Raw genomic sequence first — 21922 nt, 5'->3', positions numbered from 1 at the left:
CCCAGCAATGCCCAGCCCCACGCGCCCGGCCAGGCGGTCACGCTCCGCCTCAGCCCAGCGGAGCGAAGTTGCTCCGGCGGCGGGCGTGGCGCAGGAATCCCACCGCCCTCACCCCCGCGATCCCGGCACCCTGGCATTAATCCTCTCCTTATATGGACACCAGAATGTCTGACGTCATCTCGACGCTGGGAAACCAGCGCCCGCGCAACCAAGCTTGGTTGGGAAGGCGGGCGGTGCGGGAAAGGCGGGGGGCGGAGGGGGAAGGAGGCTCTGGAATGTTGATGGACGCGGCGTTGCGCCACTGGGAGCGGCGGCCGCGGCTCGGCCATTGGGCGAGGCGGCCGGGGGCGGGAGCCGCGGGAGGGGCGGGTTGTGGCGCTTGAAAAGCCGCCGCCTGGCTGAGGAGCGGCGCCAGTGTGGGGTGGGTGCTGCCGGTGGGTGGCAGGAGGGCAGCGAGTTCGAGTCCCGCCTCCGCGAGCTGAGCCGGTGGCCGCTTCTCCGTGTGCCGCACTCCGCTCCGGGGCGAGGGGAGCTCGGAGTGGGCGTTTGCTTTCCTATTCTTCCTCCTTTTCCTCTTCGCGTGGAGGCCGCGGCTTTCTCTGTGGGGCGCCAGCCCGCAGGGACAGAGTTTGCCAGGAGTTTGTGCTGAGTTCGGGCCCCGGCCCCCCACCCCGCCGCCGCCATGCCCGTCTTCCACACGCGCACCATCGAGAGCATCCTGGAGCCGGTGGCCCAGCAGATCTCCCACCTGGTCATCATGCACGAGGAGGGGGAGGTGGACGGAAAGGCCATCCCGGACCTCACCGCCCCCGTGTCGGCCGTGCAGGCCGCTGTCAGCAACCTGGTGCGGGTGAGTAGCGGCGGCTGGCCCGCCTCCTCCGCGCCTTCTCCTGGGAGCGACTTTGGCCGCCGCGGCCAACTTGGGAGTCCGGCGGCGCCCGCCCGCCCCGGGCTGTCGCGGACAGGTGTCCGGCCGCCGCCCCGCGAGGTGCCGGGGCCCGGGAAAGGGTTAAGTTAGAAGGCTGTCTGGACCTCTGCCTGGAAGCCGCCTTCGTTTGTTCTCGCTCGGGCGGCGAAGGAGCCGTGAGAGCCGTGCAGCGGAGCAGCGAGTTGTCCCGGCAGCGAGTTGCTCGCATTCTCGGAGCGGAGAAGCCTTTGCCCACCTGAGGAGCGGCATCTCAGTAAAGCGCGGTATTGCTGCGGTTCATACCCGCCCGGAAACGCTTCGCAGATGGCTCTGATACGCTCTGTGGTTCTTTGCTGCCTAGGAAACTCCTATTTTAAGTGTACGCGCTATAAAAGGCAAAATACTTACTTGGCGTGAGCCTATCCAAAAAATCCCAAACCCAACCAATAACAAAGTCCAAACCTTCCAGGCATTTGCGTTTCATTTTTAAATCGGTGAGGGGTGGCCGTTCCTTATCAGTGCAGAAGTTGAGGCGGGACAGACCTGTGGCTTCCAGGCAAAGTCTGGAGCTGTAAATTTTTCTTGTTACTTAGCCTCGAGTATGAGTTACTGTTTGCTTGTGGTAAGCTTAAGGTGACGGAAATTTGCCCTGACTCTTTCGACTTGTTGAAAGTGGTTATGCACAGCTTGTCTCTTTAAGAGCTGAGTACATGCAGTATGGACACTGCAGTATGAGAAGTGCAAGTGACTAATGCATTTGAAATGTTTTAGTCGTATTAGCACTTTTATAATAAACAAAAGAATAACGAACTGTTGCAAGGCAGAAATACTTTCTTTGATATAGAAAGCACTGTGACATTGCCTGCTCTTCTACTGCATTAAGAATTACCTGGTAATACTTACCTTGCACCCTTGTTAAGCTTGTTTACAAATACTGAGTACATTTTTGAACATCACATATTCATTGCTCATTTTTAATCCCGTTAAATTCTGAAGTCATTCCTAGCAAGAAATACCTCTTGCCAGTAAACTTTGCCTTAAATTGAATAGCTGTGCAAGTTAAAATACTGTGTCACTGTTAACCAATGTTTGAGTGCCCTGAAATCATGAGACTTGTGGGCATAAGAAGCTGTCAAGATGACTAATGTATGTGATGTGCTAATCATGTTTTGGCCTGTACTACTCACTGCTGCTAGAATAACTTGCCACTTGGAGGTTTTGCAGTTTACTACAGTGTAACTAGGTCTCTTGGTCGCCATGACTGTAAATATTACAGACTGTCTAGAATACTTGTGCTTCTTGCTGACTATAGCAGACACCCATCTTTTTATGAAGAACAGTTGTTCTGCAGCAGTTCACTGATGTAATAGGTGTTCTGGCTGTAAGGGTGTGAAGCCTGTGTGTATGAAATACTTTTCCTTGAAAGGAAGACATTGGGATAATGCTTTGCTTCTCTGAGCTAGCCCTGTAACACTGGGTTGTGTGACTGTTTTTCCTCACCCCACCTTTCTCACAAAAGAAACTTGGTAAAATTTCATTTATTAGAGAAATGCAGGAACAGATTTAGTTTCCTTCTGCAGCTTACTAATGCTAGCTCTTCTTTCATTTTGGACTGTTTTGGAAGCCTCTGCTTTTCTCTTCTTGCCTGCTACTTTGATAAAAGGAAAGATTGTTGAATTATTTTTTCTGTGTTTATTCACAAAGAGCAATTAGAAGTGGTGTAATCTGAGGTGGTAGTTACCAGGAAGATTCCCTGCTCTGTTAAAACACAGCTTTGTCTGTATTAGGAAAAATGCAGAATTAAAGTTCTGTTCCCTATTTGGAGCTCTGTGTTCAGTGCATCTCTCTGAAGTGTAAAGGTGATTTATGAAACAGCAGTTTCACAGGAGCAGGAGAATTTGTGCAGACAGGTTCTCAAATTACGAGCCTTCTGGTGGCTTCCCAGGTGACAGTGAAGATGGAATTATCAGTGCAACCAAGAGAGTAACGTGGCTGCTGGCTCGTGTTGCTTGCTGTCTGCTCAGGGTTCTTAGTGTAGTGTGAGTATCACAAAGTACATAAAGAAAAGTACTGAGGAGCAGGGAGTTCTTTAGAGATGAATTTTCATATACAGCAGCATTACTCTCCAGCTGCCCAGCCTATAGTAAGGGTTCTGCAGTTTGGAAAACGTAATATTTAATTGATTTAACTATCATGTCTGTGTGTAATTGCTGGTAACAGTGTTTGAAGTTTTGAGACCCATTCTTGTTGAAGGCCTAGAAGATGTACTGTGAGGGGAAATGGACTAGGAAATGACTGTATGGCTATAAGGAAGGACCTCTGTGCAATAATTTCAACATTCCTGAGATGGAGCTAGCACAATACACTATTCAAGATGGACTAGAGGTTGATAGATATGAGAGTCTTACATTAGGACTATTAGATGAGTCACAAGGGGGTCCTCCTCTTAAATACCCTGACTAGAGATCTCTATAAGAACTTTTCCATTGGCATGCATTTCTCTATTTTCTGTCATTAATGGTTATGCTGTATTTCAGTGTTTGCCTGAAGCCATCTTAAATGACATGGCTTTTTTAATGTAAAGTTTGCACACTCAAGTGGACCAATTCTAGAGATACTGCCTTGTCCAAACCTAATTGTAAAGTAAACCTGGAGAAGAGAGGGTCAAAGTCATTGCTGATGTTAATGAAATTACTAAATCTTTTACAAGTTAGTCATTGCTGTAGTAAAATACCAAAGAAAGACTTGGTATTCTTTTCTCAGTGTGCAACAGTTTGCTTTCACTGCATTGTGACTATTTTGTTGGGGAATAGCTTTTGCACAATAATTCTCAAATTGTTTTGAAGCATTTTGATGAAATTTCTTAACTGTGGGGTGAAGTCCTTGTTCCCTGTGCAGAAATATAATGTGGAGGTAAGCATCAGAATCTTTTTTACACAGGAATCAACTTTGACTGGAGCCAGGAATTTGAGGGAGAGGCTTCAGATACCACAAGACTATGAATGTACTAAATTGGTCCTTCTTTTAACTGAAAATATTAATGTTTGTATTGGCTTATATTTGTAGTGAATATGTGGCCTCTTACAGGAAGGCTGGCATTTGGTATTTATTTTATCTAAAAGATGTGACACTGTAAGTCAACAGAAGTGATGCTGGTGGTGGGTAATAGTCAAGGCTACCTAATAGGTATGGCATAATTTTGAGCTTGCTAAATATCCTGTTAGTTTAGAGGAGAGTGAAAGGAAATTGAATTTTAACTAGTCAAACTTCCCAGGGAAGAAATTAACTATGTGGTGATTTTCTAGGTGTTTCAGGCTTCTTTTTCTTTCCCTCCTAATTGTTTGGTTTTCTTGTTTTGTTTTGGGTTTTTTTTTTTAGTAATTCACCAGACTTTTAGCCTATTTTAAAAACTGGGATTTTTATCAAGGATGACTGATGATAATGCAGAAATGGTGAATCGATCACACACATTATATGTATATGGTTTTATTTCATGAAGGAGAAAAAAGATTGCTGCTTGGCAGTAGTGAATTTACAAGCATTTATGTTCAGACCAGTGTTATAACATTGCCAAACAGAGAAAGCAAATCCTGCTCTGATGTTGTAGCTCCATAGTGCTTTTATGGATCCTGGCATTCTGTCAGTACAGGCTCTGGTCACTTCTCTCTGCTGTTTCCCACAGAGCTGCCTCAGAGCACTGTTGCTCTGCCAAATGCCAACAATGCCATGGGTGAAGCTGCTGAGTTTGACAGATTGGGTTGTAATTCTCTGCATTAAAATTAAGGGAGTAGAAGCGAGTTGGGAAGCACACAATTTAAAATATTGGAGCAGGCTCAGCAGCTCAAGGAGGTGTTCATTTTTCAGAGTCTGGGCTATTGAGTGAGGTCAATGGCCTAAAAGACCTGCTTTATCTGAGACCAATTGCTTGAGACTTACCCTGTTTTAATGTCCTTAATTTTGATAGAGCTTGGGGCATCTGAGCAAAGTGATACTCTTATGAAATGCTCATAATGGAAGATTTAAGACACTAATGGTGACAAGTGAAGTGACTGAGATCTTTCAGAACAGATATCTGCTCTGAAAAAACAATGATTGTCTATTTGATGATGCAACTTCTGGTATTCCATCCTCTGTGTTGTCCATTTATATGTGAGTCTGCTTCCCAAGTGTGTATATGCTTCCAGTTCCTATTATATTGTTTTTTTAATGGGAAAAAATTGCTTTACTCTCTTAAATTGCTGATGGCTGCATTCCTCAAGAAGATGTTATTGTTGGATGCTGTGATATGACTTTATTTACCTAGTGAGGTTTGGAGGCTTATGAAACGCTGCTGATACCTTTCTGTATCTCAGTTACTGTGACTAGCTGGGTCAGGCCTGACTAGGTCAGGTAATCATCAGGAAGGGCCTCTTAGGTTATAAATCTCCTGTCTCATAGTCAGGGTTTATCAGATGCTTCCTTTAAGTAGGTCTGGGCCAAGTACTATTTTAAAATGTAAATAAAAGCAGTCTAGAGTAAGATTAAGCTTGACTGGCGATTGTACTTGATGGGAACAAGACCCTGTACTGCTGGGTCAAAATCATGTGGGTCAGAGGTTTTTGTGGCTTCCTGAAGTTGTGAGGTCAGTCTCCTTAAACTATCACCAGCTGAAGCCCACCCCATCTAGGCACAGCTAAAACTACCCAGATAGATATTAAAACAAATGGAACTTAATACCAGTGCTTTGGCAGAGATAAAGTTTAAACTGAACAAGGGAGTTAACTGTGGGAGTGTTGCATGTACTGCAGCTATAGCAGCTGTCCTGTCGCAGCAGAGGAACAGGCAGTCATCACCTGAAGCCACTGGCATGTTGTGTCTGCATCCATGGGCCTCTGGCAGGTGAGAAGTTCCTGGGGTTGTAGGGCCATTTGGAAAGGGCTGTCCATCTTCCCTGGACAGGCTGTGAATTGCCTACTGACACCTGCAAACCACCCGCTTGGAAATCACCTGTTTAAGTGAATTTGTGAAGAATGCAGCCTGCCTTGAACCCCTGTCATAATTCTAACAGCAAAAGTCAAATACACAGATAACACCTGGAATGAGGAGAAATGGTCTGACTGTTGAGGAGAGTGGATGGTAAAACAGCTTTATCATCCTAAGTTTTACTTTGGCATAGCTGACTTGCTTGTAACTCAGCCTACAAAGAGAGGAGTGAGCTGTTGTGAGCAGCTTAGTGTTTCTCTTTTTTGAGGAGAAAAACTAGCTTGCAATATTTTTTTGTATCTTGGAAAAGGATGGAGAAGAAAGGAACAAGATAAGCTTTTTTCCTTGCAGAATTTCTATACACCACACAAGGTGACTCTCAAGGGGGTTGTGGTTTTTGCATTTTTCTTTGTTTGTAACTTGTCATGGGATATGTATAGATCTGTGCCTCCCCATTTCCAGTTTATTATGTTGTTACATGTTGAAGCTGAAAGAAATGGTTGAAAGAGCAGATCATCTGAACTCTACAGAGCTCCAAATTAGTGACACGTGAATGAGCACTAGAATAAGCTTGAAGATCTCATGAGAGAATGCCTTTTCACTACAGCTTTCTAGGTCTTACCTATGAGTAGTAGAAGACTGTCATTAGTGTTTTACAAATAATAATGATTTCCTTTTTTTTTTATTAGAACATCCTTCAGTGTACAGCAGTTTCTTCAGGGATCATTTACCATTCTGGGAACTGTGGCCATATGCTCTGAGAAAGTGGAAAAACCCCATTAGGGTGTATGTGTGGGAGGGGCTGATTAATCAGACAGAAAGCAACTTTGTAATAACAAAAGCACATCATAAACTTCTTTCTTGCTTTTATCTGTTAGGAATCATCTTTACATAAGTGATTAATTAGTTTCTGATTTGAATGGAATAATCTTTGTTCTGTTATTGTGTTTGGATACTTAATTTATTCCAGTTTGCTCCATCAGCTTTAAAAGAAATCTTTTGTTCTCTCTTCCTTTAAATGTACATAGAGATTATTATTGTGGAATGGATAGTCTTTAAGTAGCAGTTGGACTAAAAAATTCCATATGCCAAGAATCTAGTGAATACCACTCCTGCTTTGAAAAACTTATTAAAAGCCTTTTTCTGCATAAGTCAAATACACCAGTGTGGGAAGAGTTAAACCTGTGTTAAGGAAGAGTGTTTTTAGGAATGTATTCTTCCTGATGTCTTGTAACTTTAGAGAGTGCTGTAGTTTTGCTTTGTACTTTGAAATGGGAAGATACTTTTCTCCACATAATGATATTGGACTGTAGGTGTGGAATTCCTTTTAGAAGTTAATAAAAAATTACCCAAACAAAACATGAGTCAGAAATGTGTACCTTCAGAACACAGAGTACTTTGCACGTATTGAAATATAATATTTTTTTCCTTTCGTGGCAGAAATTATAGTCTCTTACTTGCTCAGTCAAATGCTGAGAAGCAGTTCTTGATACAGAACTTCACTGCAGCCACAGTTCTTAATTTCTGCAAATTGATAGCCCTCCTGACATGTCTTTAAACACAGCCATGGGAGTATTGTTGGTATTGAATTTGAACAGTGAAGTGTCTTTTTATTCTTTTGTGACTGTATAACTATTAAATTTTATCCATTACATTAATTGTAATGTTTAGATGTATAATTTCTTCCTTAATTTGTATGACAAGAGGTGAGAGAGAATTAACTCTAAATATTGTCCTGTAATTGGAGTGTAGAGTAACAACTTGTGTTGTACCATGGAAATAGAGCAGATGAATGAATATTGCAGCTACCTTCATTTCTGAAGATGCTTTGTGGATACAAGATGACTTGCTGCATGGGGAGATGAAATGATCAAATGAAGGCTGGATCTTCTTTTCAATTACAGATATTTCATCAATAAGGATCTCTTCTAAACACAAGCTGAGCTTCCCAGTAGCTCAAAACTGAACTGGTAGGGGAGAGAATGGGGGCATGACCCTCCATGTATAGTACTTGGAAGTAGGTCCAGTTTGTCCCTGGAGTAAATCAGGCTCTAGTGCATCTGTGAGGATATGAAAGACTGACTAGAGAATCAATACACGGGTCAAACCTTTCCTTTGCTTACTTTGCCTAATAATTAAAGTGTACTGAGGTATAACTTGTACTTGTCCGTATCCTGAGACTAGAACCAAAGATTTGTGTCAAAATATATTGAACAATTCACTTTGTAACATATCTCCTATTCAGAAGTCAGTATTGTTCTGATGCTTCAGGAGAGCTATTTACAACATGAATAATGAACAATGGATAACGATAGTGGCTAATGAACGGGAACAAAAGCAGAAAAGCAAAAACCTCTTCATTATCAAAGCCATTCCAGAGTTTCTGAAACTGCCAGCTTGTTGACTCTTAGTTATGACGATATCTGTTTCTCTCACTGTAAAAACAAGTATTGGAACAGTTTCCCAGACTTTGTGGGAAGGATAGGAAACTGATGATTCATGTTGGGTTTCTCCAGTAAAGAGTGGAGAAAGAAACAAGCTGTTTCTGTTGGTGTTGGCCTAGGATACTTATGAAGAGACCTATTGTAATAATGTTGCATTGCCTTTTAAATCAAGGCAATGATTACACCCACAGAATAGCAAATGTAACTTGAGCTTCTTTCAGCAAATATAAATTTTTCTTGTGACAAGCTCTCAGGTTATTTTAGGGACCTGGGATTGCTGAAGGCAGATAGTCTCAGAAAAGGCAGGTAAATAAGTCTTTGAGCACATATTTTTCATATTGTGGTCAGACATCCATACCTATCCCACAGTGGGCCCACATTTTACCTAGTCCTTATTTTGCTGCTGTATTTAGACAAGCAATTTTTGTCTTTCATGGCCCTCACTAGGTTCAACTCTAGGTACACCTTGGGATGGACCCCATCCCTGTGTGCTCAGCTAACATCTCTGTTCATCCAGCAGGAGCAATGTTCATTCAGGCAGGCCTCCTGCACTTTTACTTGTCCTCCTGCTCGTCAGGTTGAACCAGCTCTCCAGAATTTCTCTTTCAAGGAATGTATTCTATGTGATTTCTCCAGTTAAGTCCCTGAAGACGTTAAAGTTGGTTCTGAAGCTCAAGCTCTGATTTGTCTATTTTTTTCCTGTCAGGATTCTTAATTCTACCATCTAATGGTTGCTCAATTTGTCATTGGCATTCCCAATCAATTGTTCCCTGTTTGCAACAGCAGAGCACTTCCTGCCTTCAGCTCCTCAGTCAGTATTTACCAATTAATACATAATTGTATAATACATAATTAATAGATTACAGTTTAGAGTCTGTGAAAGCAAAAGTACAGGCAAACAGTTTTCATTCTAAACTGAATTTTTGGGATGGCTTAAGGAGGTTTCATTTCAGCAAGTATCATGATTAATCTTTGACCTGAGGTACATATGGTACATAAATAAAATGGTGAATAGCAGAGCTGAGAAAGTACTGCTTTGGTGAACTTTACAAGCTTTATGTTCAGATATCTTTGTGTATGCAGCTTAAAATGCTTGGGTATGTTGCAGCTGTTCTTGTCTCATTGCTCAGTGTTTCATTTGTGTTTGTGGGAATAGTAGAATACAATGGTATTCAATTTGAACTTCGTTTTAGTAGCTGAACCTTAGCATGAGCCTGCTCCTCCTTAAATGCTGAAAAATGTGCAAGAAAACAGCTGTGGTCATTAATTTCATAAATGAGTATAGTCACAGAGGTGCTATAGTAGCAGTATGAGAAGTGGTCGTGTGTTCTCACCCCTGAACTGATGAGAGGCAGTGTGCTCACCTTAGTTAAGTCTTATGTGATGGGAAACTAATCAATGTTCTCAGCCTTTCTTTTTAAATGGGCGCATCAAAATGGGAAGCTTGTTAAAGGCTGAGTCAACTTCTTGCCCATTCTCATCTTTCAGCCATTTGGTATCAGCCAAATCATTGGGTATCAACTTCAGTTTCACAAGTCTGACTCTTCCTGTCTAGCAGGGGAGCTGTTAAAAGCTGCCATCTAGAATTTACTTCAGCTGAGTTGCTTCTTCTCCTGGCTTCCAAACCTTTCCTGACTTTTCAAGAGGCTGCACATTGCAACTGAGTGAAGCATTAATAAAATGAGGGAAGCATTAATAAAACTTTCTTGTCTTATGCAGGTTTTGTTTTGTTCACCTGTACAAATGCTTGCCAGAAGGAGCAGAAACTGACTTCGACTAGACTGATAGTCAGTACGTGTGAGAGACAAATACGTTGTGAGCTGTGAGCATTTTTGGGTGGATTTGCTTCCTGGTGACCACAAACTTACAAATGGACTTCTTATAAATGAGTATGATACCTGTCTGTTCATAGGCAAGGAATGGTTAAGCTCTTCAGTGCAAAATGGGATGTAGTAATACATAACTGAGTGAAAAAAATAATGTGTTAATTGTATGCAAGCTGGTGTGTTCAATCTTCCTATTTAAACTCTGGAAACCTTGCAAGTTGCCAACAGACTTTTGTGTACTTGCTTATGGCAGGTTTTTAATACTGAAGTGTGTGATGCACTGAATATTTATCTAAAGATTTATCACTAGAAAAGGATAGCTGCATCAAGCACCTGGATGAAAGTTACTGGAAGTTTAACTTGTTTTGGTGTGCATGTTTGTTATTAAAATCATAGGGGTTTTTGTAACTTTGGTCAAGATAAATCACAAAAGGTGCTTCACATTTCAGCCTCTGAGTGTGTATACAGGTTTCTATTTGCTCTTCAGATAAGTCTTGAAAAGCTTCTGTTTTTACACTTTATAAGAAGTTTTCTTCCAAGTGCTGCTTTTTCAAATTACTGTGTAACCCTTACGGGTTTTTAGGTGAGCTGACAAATTAAACTGACTAGTGTTTGGACTACAGTAATAATCACTTTCATGAGCATAGCTGTCTTTGCAGCTTTTGCAGCACAATAGCTGTGCTGAATAACAGAGATGAATAAATGGGGTTTCTCTCGAATTACAGAGTAGTAGCAAAAAGGTCACTTTTTATTTAGCTTGCCCTGACACAATGACAGAAAATGGATTGTGAAGGTCAAACCACTGGCTTAACTGTAGCAAGTGAAGTGCTCTTTGAGTCTTTGCCACACCTATAAAATGCTCCTTTTTTCTCAAGAAAATCAAAGCATGGTGAATGGGAACCTCAGTAAATTTTAGATAGGTTTCACTTCAGTTTTGTCTCTGAGTAAAAAAAACCAAAAACATGTGATTTCTTTAATTTCTCCTTAGTTAATGCTGGCAAAACCTGCATTCCTTAGCTCTCAGACTAGATTCCACTGGCACTTGAGCTGTCAGACCAGCTGAGCCCAGCCCACTGCCCGTGCAGCAGGAAGACAGGAATGTATCTTTGTTGATCTGATTTTTATTTTTTTCCTCCTCTTCCCAGCTTGACATCTGTGATGATTGTAGTTCCTGTCTAGTAGCTAGTACAGAAACCTCAGCTCTAATATATTTATTTCACCAAGACTTGAAGACTTTTTCATTAATGTCTGTTCAACCTGTAAGAGGATTTTAACAGTTAGAAATGGGTGGCCCGTTAATATATGTTCCCTATTGTGGTGTTGATTTGTTAACCTTCTTGTAATGTGACACAGTTTATGTGTGAAATGGATGATACTGTGTGTTTGTAGAGTGCCTGGCAAGATGGAGTTCTAAAATGCTAACAAATTTCAGTGAAGAAGAAAAAAAAAGCTGTTGTTTTGAAGAAGTTGAACTTTCTAATGTCTTTTTTGATTGAATGTCAAATTTAAATATTTAAGACCAGTTTATAGAAGCTTTGCTTTTCTAAAACTTCTGAACGAACAGTGGCTAGTTTTATTCCTTTTGCTAGAGGTGAACCCAGGCTTTGACCTGCTTTGCTAATCATGGGAACTTAACTAAAGAAGCAGTTTTAGCCTACATATTTATGTGGCACTGGACTGTAACCTTCAAGTTGCTTGCGTATTTTACCTAATTTTCCCTCATGGTTAATTGAGTGTAGCTCAAATGTGAAGCTACTACTGATAAAGTCTGTCTGTCCTGTCAAGCATGTGTAGAATGCAGTGCCTACAATTGTCCAGTGTGCTGCAGAAGGTGGATAATTGCTGTAGAACACTGTGTAGCATGTATCTCACTGGGCAAGATATATTTGCTGTTGCAGAGCTTATGCCAAAAGATTTAATGCTGTGAATTTCTGTTGCTTCAGTCATATATTAGATATTTTCAATATATTAAAAGGCATAGTGAAAAATACTACTTTATCAGTAAAGGAATTCTAGATGAGTGTTTTTTTCTTACTATGTTTTCCTGCAGGGAACCATTCCTGCCACGAACTTAGGGGGGAAAAAAAAATCAGTTCTCTGGAACCACTGATGCTCTAGGATGGAGCTGATAAGGGAAGTGGTGCCACTCTTTCTGTGGAAGGGGAAGAATGAATGTTGAATAGTCTGGTGTTCAGAAGTCAGGACAAGCATGTAACAACTGGAAGATCCTAAAATTCAGGGCCTGATAGCCATCCTACACTTACAGTTGTGACATATTTAGATGCCTCATTTAGGTAGCAATACCTATCAAATCAGCAGTGTTTTCAAAGAGTAAAATAGGTTATAAAAGGTAACAACAGATTTTGTAGCTAACTGAATGGCAAAGGGAAATTAAGGCACTTTTATTGAGCATCTGCCTTGTAGCTGATACAGTCAGTTACTACATCAGTAAATTTCAGATGCAGAGCAGTAGAGAAAAAAACTGCACTATTGTTCTACATTTGAAAGTTACTCAAAGTAATAGAAAACACATTTTGTCTTTGCCTTTTTTTAGCTTCTTGAATATCTGTGCCAACATGTGGGTAAGTGGCAAACTAACTTATGTTGTGATCTGTGTAAAAATAACAAGTTAGTTTATCTTTCTGATGAAGGAAAAAACTGACTGGGTGGATTCAGTTATTATCTATATCTAGCTATAACTTGGGTTGGTTTAGAGATGCTGCAGTACAATATTTATCTGTATCAGAATCATAGATTCTTATAGGCCAGCCCTGCCTATAAGAACCAAACCTGCCTTCTATTTGATATGATCTGCACACTTCCTTTGATAACACTTCTTAGTATTAGTCTTTTGCCAAACAGGGCCAAAAGGCCTCAAGATTAGTAAACTTTCTGGATGCTTCTACTTAACACTTGAAATGCTGGGAGGACAGGATACATCTGAGTTACTGGGGCATGGTGGAGATCCTCATCCACCAAATCCTCTGCAGCAGGCAGATATGAGCATACTGTCAAAGATGGTGTAAATCTACCAACAGAATCATGGTGTTTGGTTTCTTGTTTTTCAGACAGGCATCTGAATAATGAGAAAACACAATTCTGGAGCTAAGTTATCTTTTAGTACAGTACTAATATGTGTATACACATGCAGCAGGATTTATGTTAAGAGGTGCTGTGAAATTCTTGACCACAGATCTGAATACATGGAAATGAACTGGAAGAGCTTTTGGAGTCTGCAATGCTGCTTGGTATGTGGTGTTATCTTTAGATTTTCTTGTAAGGGTGGCTGTTTGCAGTTCTCAATCTAATTTGTAGACTACAGTTGCTGTATCCTATTTTTCCTGGTGAGTTTTGTAAATGCTCAAGGGTTAGCAATGACTTATGTAAATTATGTTGTTTGACTGAAGTAGAGTTATAATGTCCTAAAGTAATTTTAATTTGAAGTACTGGTTTGGAAAAAGAAACTCTTCTTTTGATAAAAGAGCTAATTTCCAAATTATAATAGTTCTGTTAAAAATATCATATAATCAGTATGTGTTTACTTAACTTCTGTTAAATTAATCCTGTAATTAGCCAAACCATCCGGGCCTCAGCTCTGTACTGGTAACAGAGTTAGTAGGTACTAGCAGCGTGAAGAAGTCTTTAGGTATCCAAATGATGTTGCGTTTTATTTTCCATATGGTTCTTGTTTCATAGTTCTGTATTTTACGTGGACAGCAGGATTTCTTAGCCTTAAGCCAGTTAAATTTTTCTTAATCATCAATGCAGACAGGTAGGTCAGTTTGCTGCTCCTGGGGACCATGTGGCTGGTGTGTTCTAATTGGCTTGCCAGATGACTTTGGAATTGTACCCTGCTATGGGTGGAATGCAGTCTGCAGGGCAATAATGAGAAAACCAGGAGTCAGGACGCAGCTTTCATGCTGGCTGAAAGGACAAGGGGTAGGCTCTGGTTCACCTGTCTCTTTAGCATTGCGACTGGCTTCAAGCCAGAGGTGGGACTGGCTCACTGCTGGGATATGTGCATTGTTCATTTGGTGTAAACTAAAAGCAGGAGGAGAATTCAGCTGCACATTTCTTTGGACTTCTTTCCATCTCTATTGGGCAGAGAAGTAGAAAACTCTAAAGCTTCTTAAACCAGTGGTAAACTTGCTGATTGCAAGTGACATATCAATTCTACTTATAATTCAAAGCAAGATGAGTAGAATGATGAAGAGATTGGAAATCTGCGTGTTTTAAAGGCTTCTGAGAGCCTTTGAAAGAAAAACAGAAGTTTGTGTTTAAAAAAATAGTTGTAGTTTAAGACTCACTTTCTCAGTTGTATTGAAGGCGAAGGATGAGATTGTGAGGAGTGACACGTAAACCTGTTTACTTGGATTCTTCTAAAAATGCTTCAACATTGCTTGACTTTTCTGTTAAGAGTTTACAAAAGTCCTGTCTTTACTGGAAGCTGGTTGTATATGATAATTTTTGAGTGACTTGTAAATTCAGAATAAAAGTAATTTCTTGATGTACCCCAAAACTGTTTGAATATTGTCTGACAAAGTTTGGTGCTAGGCTGCTATGCCATTGTACACAATCCTATTTTGACAGATTTACCATATGGATTATGGCAGCTAAGGGTTAGGGTATGATAAACATTCACTCCAACACCTGTATTTGTAAAAGACCTGAGTGAAATAGGTAGGAATACCAACAGCTGGATCTTCTTTACGGTGTATATAATGCCAGTGTGGGTTGCAATCAAAATCCTGTGACTGATAAGTACAAAGGTAAACAGCCAAGTCCTGTTTTGCTTCTCTTTCCTGCCAGAGCTTCTTCCAAAAACCTTTCCATGTAATTGGGCTCTGATGACTGGTTTCACAAAAGGAAAACTGAATGATTGGAAAGGACTTGATGAGCCCTTGCCACTTCTGAAGCCACTGAGACAAACTGCTCTCTGAATCACAGTGGGATAAAGAGCCTCCTTTCTAGGCCTTCAGTGGACAAGCTTTGTCCAAGGAGTGAACTCTGAAAGGTGTAAGATTCACAACTGGATAGCGTAAATTCCAGTCATCATTTTCTTTATGCTGTCTTGTGTAAGACCCCTCAGTATGGAACCTGAATTAAAAATTCTTTCATGAGGGTTTATTTCTCTCTGTCCACATGGTATTATTTCAATCCAGACTGAAATATATCTCTTCTATGCCAGGAGTTAGAATAAATTTGGTGTAACTTTGGCTTGCTTCTAGATCAACTTGATTCTTTGTTCCTAGTCACAATATCTAGGTCTGTTCAACTTTAAGATGCAGGATGTGTGGAAAATACTGGTTAATTCCATTTTGAGATGGATTCTAGATGTGGCTGTGCAAAAGTAGAGACTGTTGTCACTGTAGAATTAAAGCAAATAATTTTATTTTTTCAGGATAGTTATCTAAAGAAATTTGTCGAGGAGTTGTAGGGAACTTGATAGGAATGAACTGGTGAATAAACATTTTTTGATTTGAGATTTAATGTTCCTACTGTTGTGTCACAGTCATTCCTGGAAGCAAGACATGGATGAATGCATAAACCAGAGAGTGGATTTTTGAGTTGTCCTCTGGTAAAGTTGCTTTTACAGCATACAGACTTAGATCACTTTGTGTGGCACTTGGGTTTGTCAAGCAAAACTCATACTTGAGCTTATGTCTTGGTGGAGCCATGGGGGTAACAGCCAGGGCTGTTCTGTGTTCCCTGGATGATGGTGAAGGAATATTTTTAGGCTTCTTGCTAAAATGACAGATGTTTTGAATTAAGCTTCTGGAACATTGCAAGAACTAATTCTTCTAAGGTCATCTTCCCTTTTAACAGAGGAAATCATATAAGCTGTGAGGAAAATGTCTCTTCCAGCATTTGGCAAATTGTCAAACTAGTATTGTCAACAGAGGCATTCAGAGGAGTCTTTGTTTAAAAAAAATAAAATTACTCTTAAACAATCAATTTTGGACTCCCATCTTAATTATTTTTGTGTTTTATTTGATGTTATATGTGCAGTTTTTACTTTCAAACTGCAGAAGTAAAAAGGGCTAGATGCTGGGTGCTTGTCTGTTTACACAAACTCTCAGAATTACAGAAAATGAAGTTATTTCTCCTTCACACTGAGCAGGTGTTGTTTGCTATATCTAGCAGGCTGAGAAGGTGGGCAAGGGACCTTGTCTTATTTTTCCTGCAGTAGACACAAATATGCTAAAAAACTGCAAAACTGGTTATAAGGAAGAAACTTGGCCAGAAAACCTTTTCTTTCTTTTCCATGAAGAAAAGTCTGCACATCAGAAAGCCTAAAGCATACTGGTTTCATACTGATCAGTGGCAAATAGGACTTGTAGGAGACTGACAAACAAAGTTAAAAGCAGGAGCAGGAAATCTCAATCTCTTCCTCCTGCTTATAGCTACATTCCTAGCAAGTTTTTCAGCAGCCATATATATGCCCTCTGACTTTTGTGTGTCCCATTTCCTTTAAATTTCTTGACTTGTCTGCCTCTTGTTCCCTGCTTTTTTGGGCAGGGAGTAAGAAGGAAAGTAGCTCACTCGTTATTCAGCTGATTTGTCTGTAATCTCCAAAGAGTTTGGAAATTAATATGGGGTAGAAGTTGTAATTAGGAAACTGTCTTGGTCAGGTTTGCTTGAGAGCTCCCCTTACTCTGTAATGTGCATGTTGAAATTATGGTTATTTTAGTGTGTTAGTCAGGGCAGTTTCTTTGGAACCATGAGTAAGTGCCACTCCAGCACTGTGTAACAGCAGAAGCTTCTGTATCACTCTGTCACTTCCCAGTAAGTTAAGGAAACATTATCTTAGGAGGTCAGAATGTCCAAAACCACAGCAGGATTCCTGTTATTTTTTCTACATGTGTACTGTTGGCTAGAAATAAAATGTGTTTCTCAGATGATTGTTTTGTATTAGCATGAAGCTGGACAAGCTACCTGTCTGAAATAAGGAATGAAGATACAACATCTTCAAGGGAAAACAAAAAAATCCTCATTTTCTTGGTATTGGACTGTGAAGAGGGTAGTTGTTACCTTGTGTTACTCTGCAATGTGTCCAAAACTTGCTTAGGCCATGTAAAATCCAGTCTGAAGAAAGAGGATCTTGTGAAAACCAAGTAGGAAACAAAGCAACAAAAACCCCTAACCACAAAGCCAGAAGGACAAACCCACTCAAGTTTTTTGAGGATGTATATTGTTACTTATTAATGTCTTCATGTTTTGAAACTTTTCCTGTTAAGTGTTATGTGGAGTACATTTGTTTTTTACGTGCCATTTCTATACCTTGGCAATGACTGCAAAGAGCAATAACTGGAAAGGTTAAATAACAGCTATGCAAACAAGGTTTTATATTTAAACAAGTTCAGGAGTACATTCTATGTTGGTGCTTAAAACAAGGTTGAAAGTCCTTTTTACTAGAAAGGTAGGGGGCCTTTTCAATTGATGCACTATTGAAGCTGCTTGAAATCTTGTGTCCTTTCTGTGGTATGCAGTACTGAGGATATGGATGGACTTGGAAGAGAAATGTCTTTGGAGTTTGGGACAGTTTTTCTGAGGTTAAAAGTCTCCACAGAAAACCCCCAAACAACAGGAGTTGACTCTTATCCTATATGTTACTTCTGTTTGGAGACTAAAGCTAGCTATATAGCTACTTTGCTAGCTATAGCAAAAAAGTCCAGGTGTGTGTGTATATATATATATATGTACATCTGTAGACATATAAAGTAGATATATATCAGCCTACAATTAGTTGATAATGCTTCTTTGGTTACTGAACCTGGATCTATAGCCTTTTATGGAAGAGATTTATCCTTTCTAGATCGAGTGATTAAATGCTTTTTGTATGGTCTAATACACCTGGACAATATAAAATAACAATTGCTAAAATGGCTGTCAACTTGAAGTGCCCCCCACATTGTAAGCTTTATTTTTTGCATTCTTTAAAATTACTCTTTTTTTCAATATACTCAACTGTATGCAGGTTGGTGCAGCTGCAGGAAAATAAATCTTGAAGGCATGGTCCTTGTAAATACAGGATTGCTCTTAATTTTCACCTGGTGAGAATCTTTTGTCTAACAATGTGTAATCCAGAGTTACTGGAAATTACTCAATTTTTTGTGTCAAAAAAAAAATTAAGTAGGCTAGGCTTAATCCCTTTGAAGCAAATAAAATACTCAGGCCAATGGACTTCTGTGAAGTTCCTCTGAAAAGGAGCAGACCAGGGAAACAGTTTTTGGCAAGCAGCAAAAATTTGCAAGGAAACAGTGGTTCTGGAAGGCTGTAAGGCATTAGAATTGGCAAGTGCTGTGCATACTGACACACTGCATCTTCTGTCCAAACCCAGTGAATCCTTAAGCACCAGCTGATCAGGGATTTTCAGGGCTATCTTGTCTAGCTTGAGCAGGTCTGGCAGCTCTTAACACAAAGTGGTGTCTGGTTTAAAGACCTTCTGCTTTGTGATGCCTTTCTGAATAGCTTATTCAGCTGGAAAATACAGCGAACAAAGGAGCTGGAAATATTTTGTCAAGTTGGTGATCTCACAGTTCAGAGAGTCAGCTACCAATTATACAGACTTCTATTGTGTAACACAAGAGCTAGTGTATAGAAAGCTCCAGATCTTACTCTCTTTATTGGCTTCTGCATAATTATTTTTTGCCTAAAGGATGGTGTGGATGTGGGGTGTATTCTCAGTAATTAACTACATTTTTCTAATAGACTAAGTTGCAAGCAAAATCGGGATAAATTTTTTTATCTTGGAATTTGATTTCTGACTTGTGGAGATTAGCTCAGAGGGAAGCCTTCAGAGATTAAATTTTTACAACTAAGTGCAGGAAAAAAAGTGTTGTTTCTATGGAGAGTAGGAAGAAGTGTATTGGTGTGTCCTCATTTAATTTATAGATATTGATAGGAAACAACTTATGATTTCTAAAGGATTAAGTTAACCACAGTATATTGTGATCTCAAAAATAGACACAGCAACAGGAACCTGGTGAAAGGAGCTGTCATTAGTATAAAGCCTTTTTTTTTTTTATTATTTCAGTATTTGCATTTATCTGGCCTTGACATTGAAATTTTGATTCTTAAGTATGTGTTTTTTTTCTCCTGCAGGTTGGAAAAGAGACTGTGCAGACAACAGAAGACCAGATCTTGAAAAGGGATATGCCACCAGCATTTATCAAGTAAACTAATTTTATTGTAAATCTTGTATTGTGTGTACAGGAAACCTGTTCCAATGTCAGGAACAACCTCTTTGACAGCAGGGATTTGTCTTGTTACATTCTGTATATATGAATACATATATATGGTATTTCTTCCTTTAAAAATAATTACGAAAATTAATCAGATTAACAATGGTACTGAGCTGTGTGCTCTTGTAGGTTTGCCTGAAGTGTCAGAGACAATGTGGTGTCTCAATCTTTTTCTATTTATTTGGCTGATGGGAAAATGTGAATTTGTCAGTATAGGCAGCTGATAGCATAACTGCCTGGAAATCTAAAACATTTGAAGAGCAGTGACTGATTGCAAACAGTGTAGTAGACAGTCCCCTTGCAGCAGACATTCTTAATTCTATGTCTTGGTGTAAAGAACAGCTGACTTTCTGTTGCCTTAAGCCTTAAAAATGCTACATCACAGCTTGTTGTGGAATTTCCAAGCTGCTTATTGCCACCTGAACAGACTTCTAGTGAAGTGACTTTCTTCTGCTACCTATAGGAATCTCTTTGTTAGCATTGTCCAGTGTATACAGAATTTCTGAGTATTTTACTATTCTTTCCAAACACCAAACAGGCAGATAGTCAAAAAGAAAGAATTGAGACAACTGGGAAAATAATAAAAGGGAGAAGGGAGGTGATGTCTAAGGAGAAGATTTATGGTAGGCAGTGAATAAGGATTTAGTTTGTTGCATTTTAGGGTGACAAAATGAATTATTAAAATAATGCTTAGGACCAGGTGGTATTAGCATATGAGTTCAAGAATGAAATAGCTGAGTTATTAGTGAAGCACTGTCACTTGAGACCACCAGTATGTCAATCAAAGTGATGCTGAAGCCTTAGAAACTTTCTAGAGAAATCTGGGGAACAGGAGATGTATAGGTCTGATGTTCTTTTGGAATAAATGATTAGAAATTCTGTATTAGAGAACACAGAGACCTCACCTATATATAGTGTGCTTTGAGTGACAGTGTTTCTGTGGAGGGAAATTCTGCCTTATAAATCTGTTGGTATTCTTAGAAATATCACAAACAGGGGAAAGGGTAGTTCAGGTAATACAGTATACACTGATTTCCAAATTTGGCAGGGTCTAGAGGCTTTTAAGAAGGTGAAGTAGCTGCAGGGTAATTTGAAAAATTTTTGTATGAAAAAGAAAGTTGAAAGTGCAAGAAAAGATTATATGGTTAACCCTGACAATGGCAGGAGGAAGTCAGTAGGACTGTGGAGCTCTTGGTTTTGTGCTTTTCACCCTATTAATAAATGTTCTGGAGACCAGGCTGACTTGTGAGGAAAAAGTACTGAGTGGTGACCCCAAGTCTTATGCAGGACAGAGTTTAATGGATGACTCTGGGAAATTACAGTACCTTATTAATTGAAGTGACTTGATGTTAAGTGTGGATTAAATTACTTTTAAATATCTGAAATTATGCATGCTTGGGAGAGCAGCAGGTCTGGTGGCAGATAGGATGATTGAACTGACCATTACCAATCGTGAGCAAAGTCTTTGAGCTGTTGTACCTTGGTGAGAGCATCCTTACATGTTCATAATATAAAAGTAAATAAAATATTAGGTTTATCATCAAAGAATGAGAGATCAAAATGTCACAGTATATTTGTTCTGCAGCTTGAATACAGCATGTCCTGGTAGTCACACAAATTTGGAAAGGTTGTAGTAGGACTGGAAAAGCTCATAGAAGGGCTTGGAAAACAAAGACATAGAATTACTTCTGTAGTTGAGTAGACTGGAACTCTTCAGCCTGGGATAAATGACAGAGGGGATTGAGACCCTGACAATGTCTAAGTATGAGTTGTGTGGAGAAGGTGAAAACTTGTGTTTTTCCTCTGCAGAACTTCATGGGGGGAATTGCTTTAAGGTAGCAGTTTGTAAGCCAACAGTAGGGAGAGATTCTTTGTACAGCTGGTTGTGTACTGTTAAAACTCTTTATGTGGGTTTGGAGGTTAATAGCTAAGTACTTACAGGGATCCATTGTGGGTCATCAAATGCACAAACTGCAGGAAGTCCCAAGAGCTGGAAATAGTTGAAGGATGGGAGAGTGCCTAGAGGAAGCATGATAAATGCTTATCCTGCTTTTAACCTTCCTTAGGCTTTTACTTGCAGCTACTATTGGAGACAGGATGCTGAGCTAAATGGGCCTTTGATACAAACCACTACAGTATTCATCATGCTGTGTTCCTGCTGTGTGATCTTGTGTGGCTGCAGGGGGATTCGATTTTTTGAGGGGAGTGTTTATTTAATGAAAAAGATAAAGCTTTTTTCTTCTTGATGAATTGTATGCAAATGTGTAATTTTGATTGTGCTCATTTTCTAGGATGTGTGGAATTTCTAGTTATTTTCCAGCTTCTTCACCTAGACAAGTAAAGGATTAAGGAAAAGAGATTTTTAAAAATTGCTATACTGTATTAAGCCTTTGATCAAAATGTAGCAAATTGTGCAAGACTTGAATAATTAAATTACTGTAGAAGTGTGACACAAGTACTGCTGAATAATACCACTTTATGCTGGGTGAAAGAACTTTTTCTGCAGCAATTCATGACTGTGTGAGCTGTGATAGTATG

At 39.9% G+C, this 21922-nt stretch overlaps 1 protein-coding gene across 3 annotated transcripts in view; it reads left to right on the top strand.

Moving 5' to 3' along the window:
- The first annotated feature begins 379 nt into the window (after positions 1-379).
- The window catches only part of VCL (vinculin), a 56197-nt gene continuing 34654 nt past the window's right edge, over positions 380-21922 (top strand). The window contains exons 1-2 of one of the 3 annotated variants that reach the window (XM_064430431.1): positions 380-850; positions 19245-19315. In XM_064430431.1, the coding sequence (XP_064286501.1) occupies positions 683-850; positions 19245-19315 (239 nt within the window). In that variant the 5' untranslated portion in view covers positions 380-682. The remainder of the gene's footprint in view (positions 851-19244; positions 19316-21922) is intronic. The other 2 variants (XM_064430430.1, XM_064430429.1) reach the window with 2 other exon arrangements.

This window comes from Passer domesticus, chromosome 8, assembly GCF_036417665.1.
Source record: "Passer domesticus isolate bPasDom1 chromosome 8, bPasDom1.hap1, whole genome shotgun sequence".
In the NCBI taxonomy this organism is placed as follows: Eukaryota; Metazoa; Chordata; class Aves; order Passeriformes; family Passeridae; genus Passer; species Passer domesticus.
Note: the sequence above shows the minus strand (reverse complement) of the source record. Positions and strands in the feature narration are given on the sequence as shown.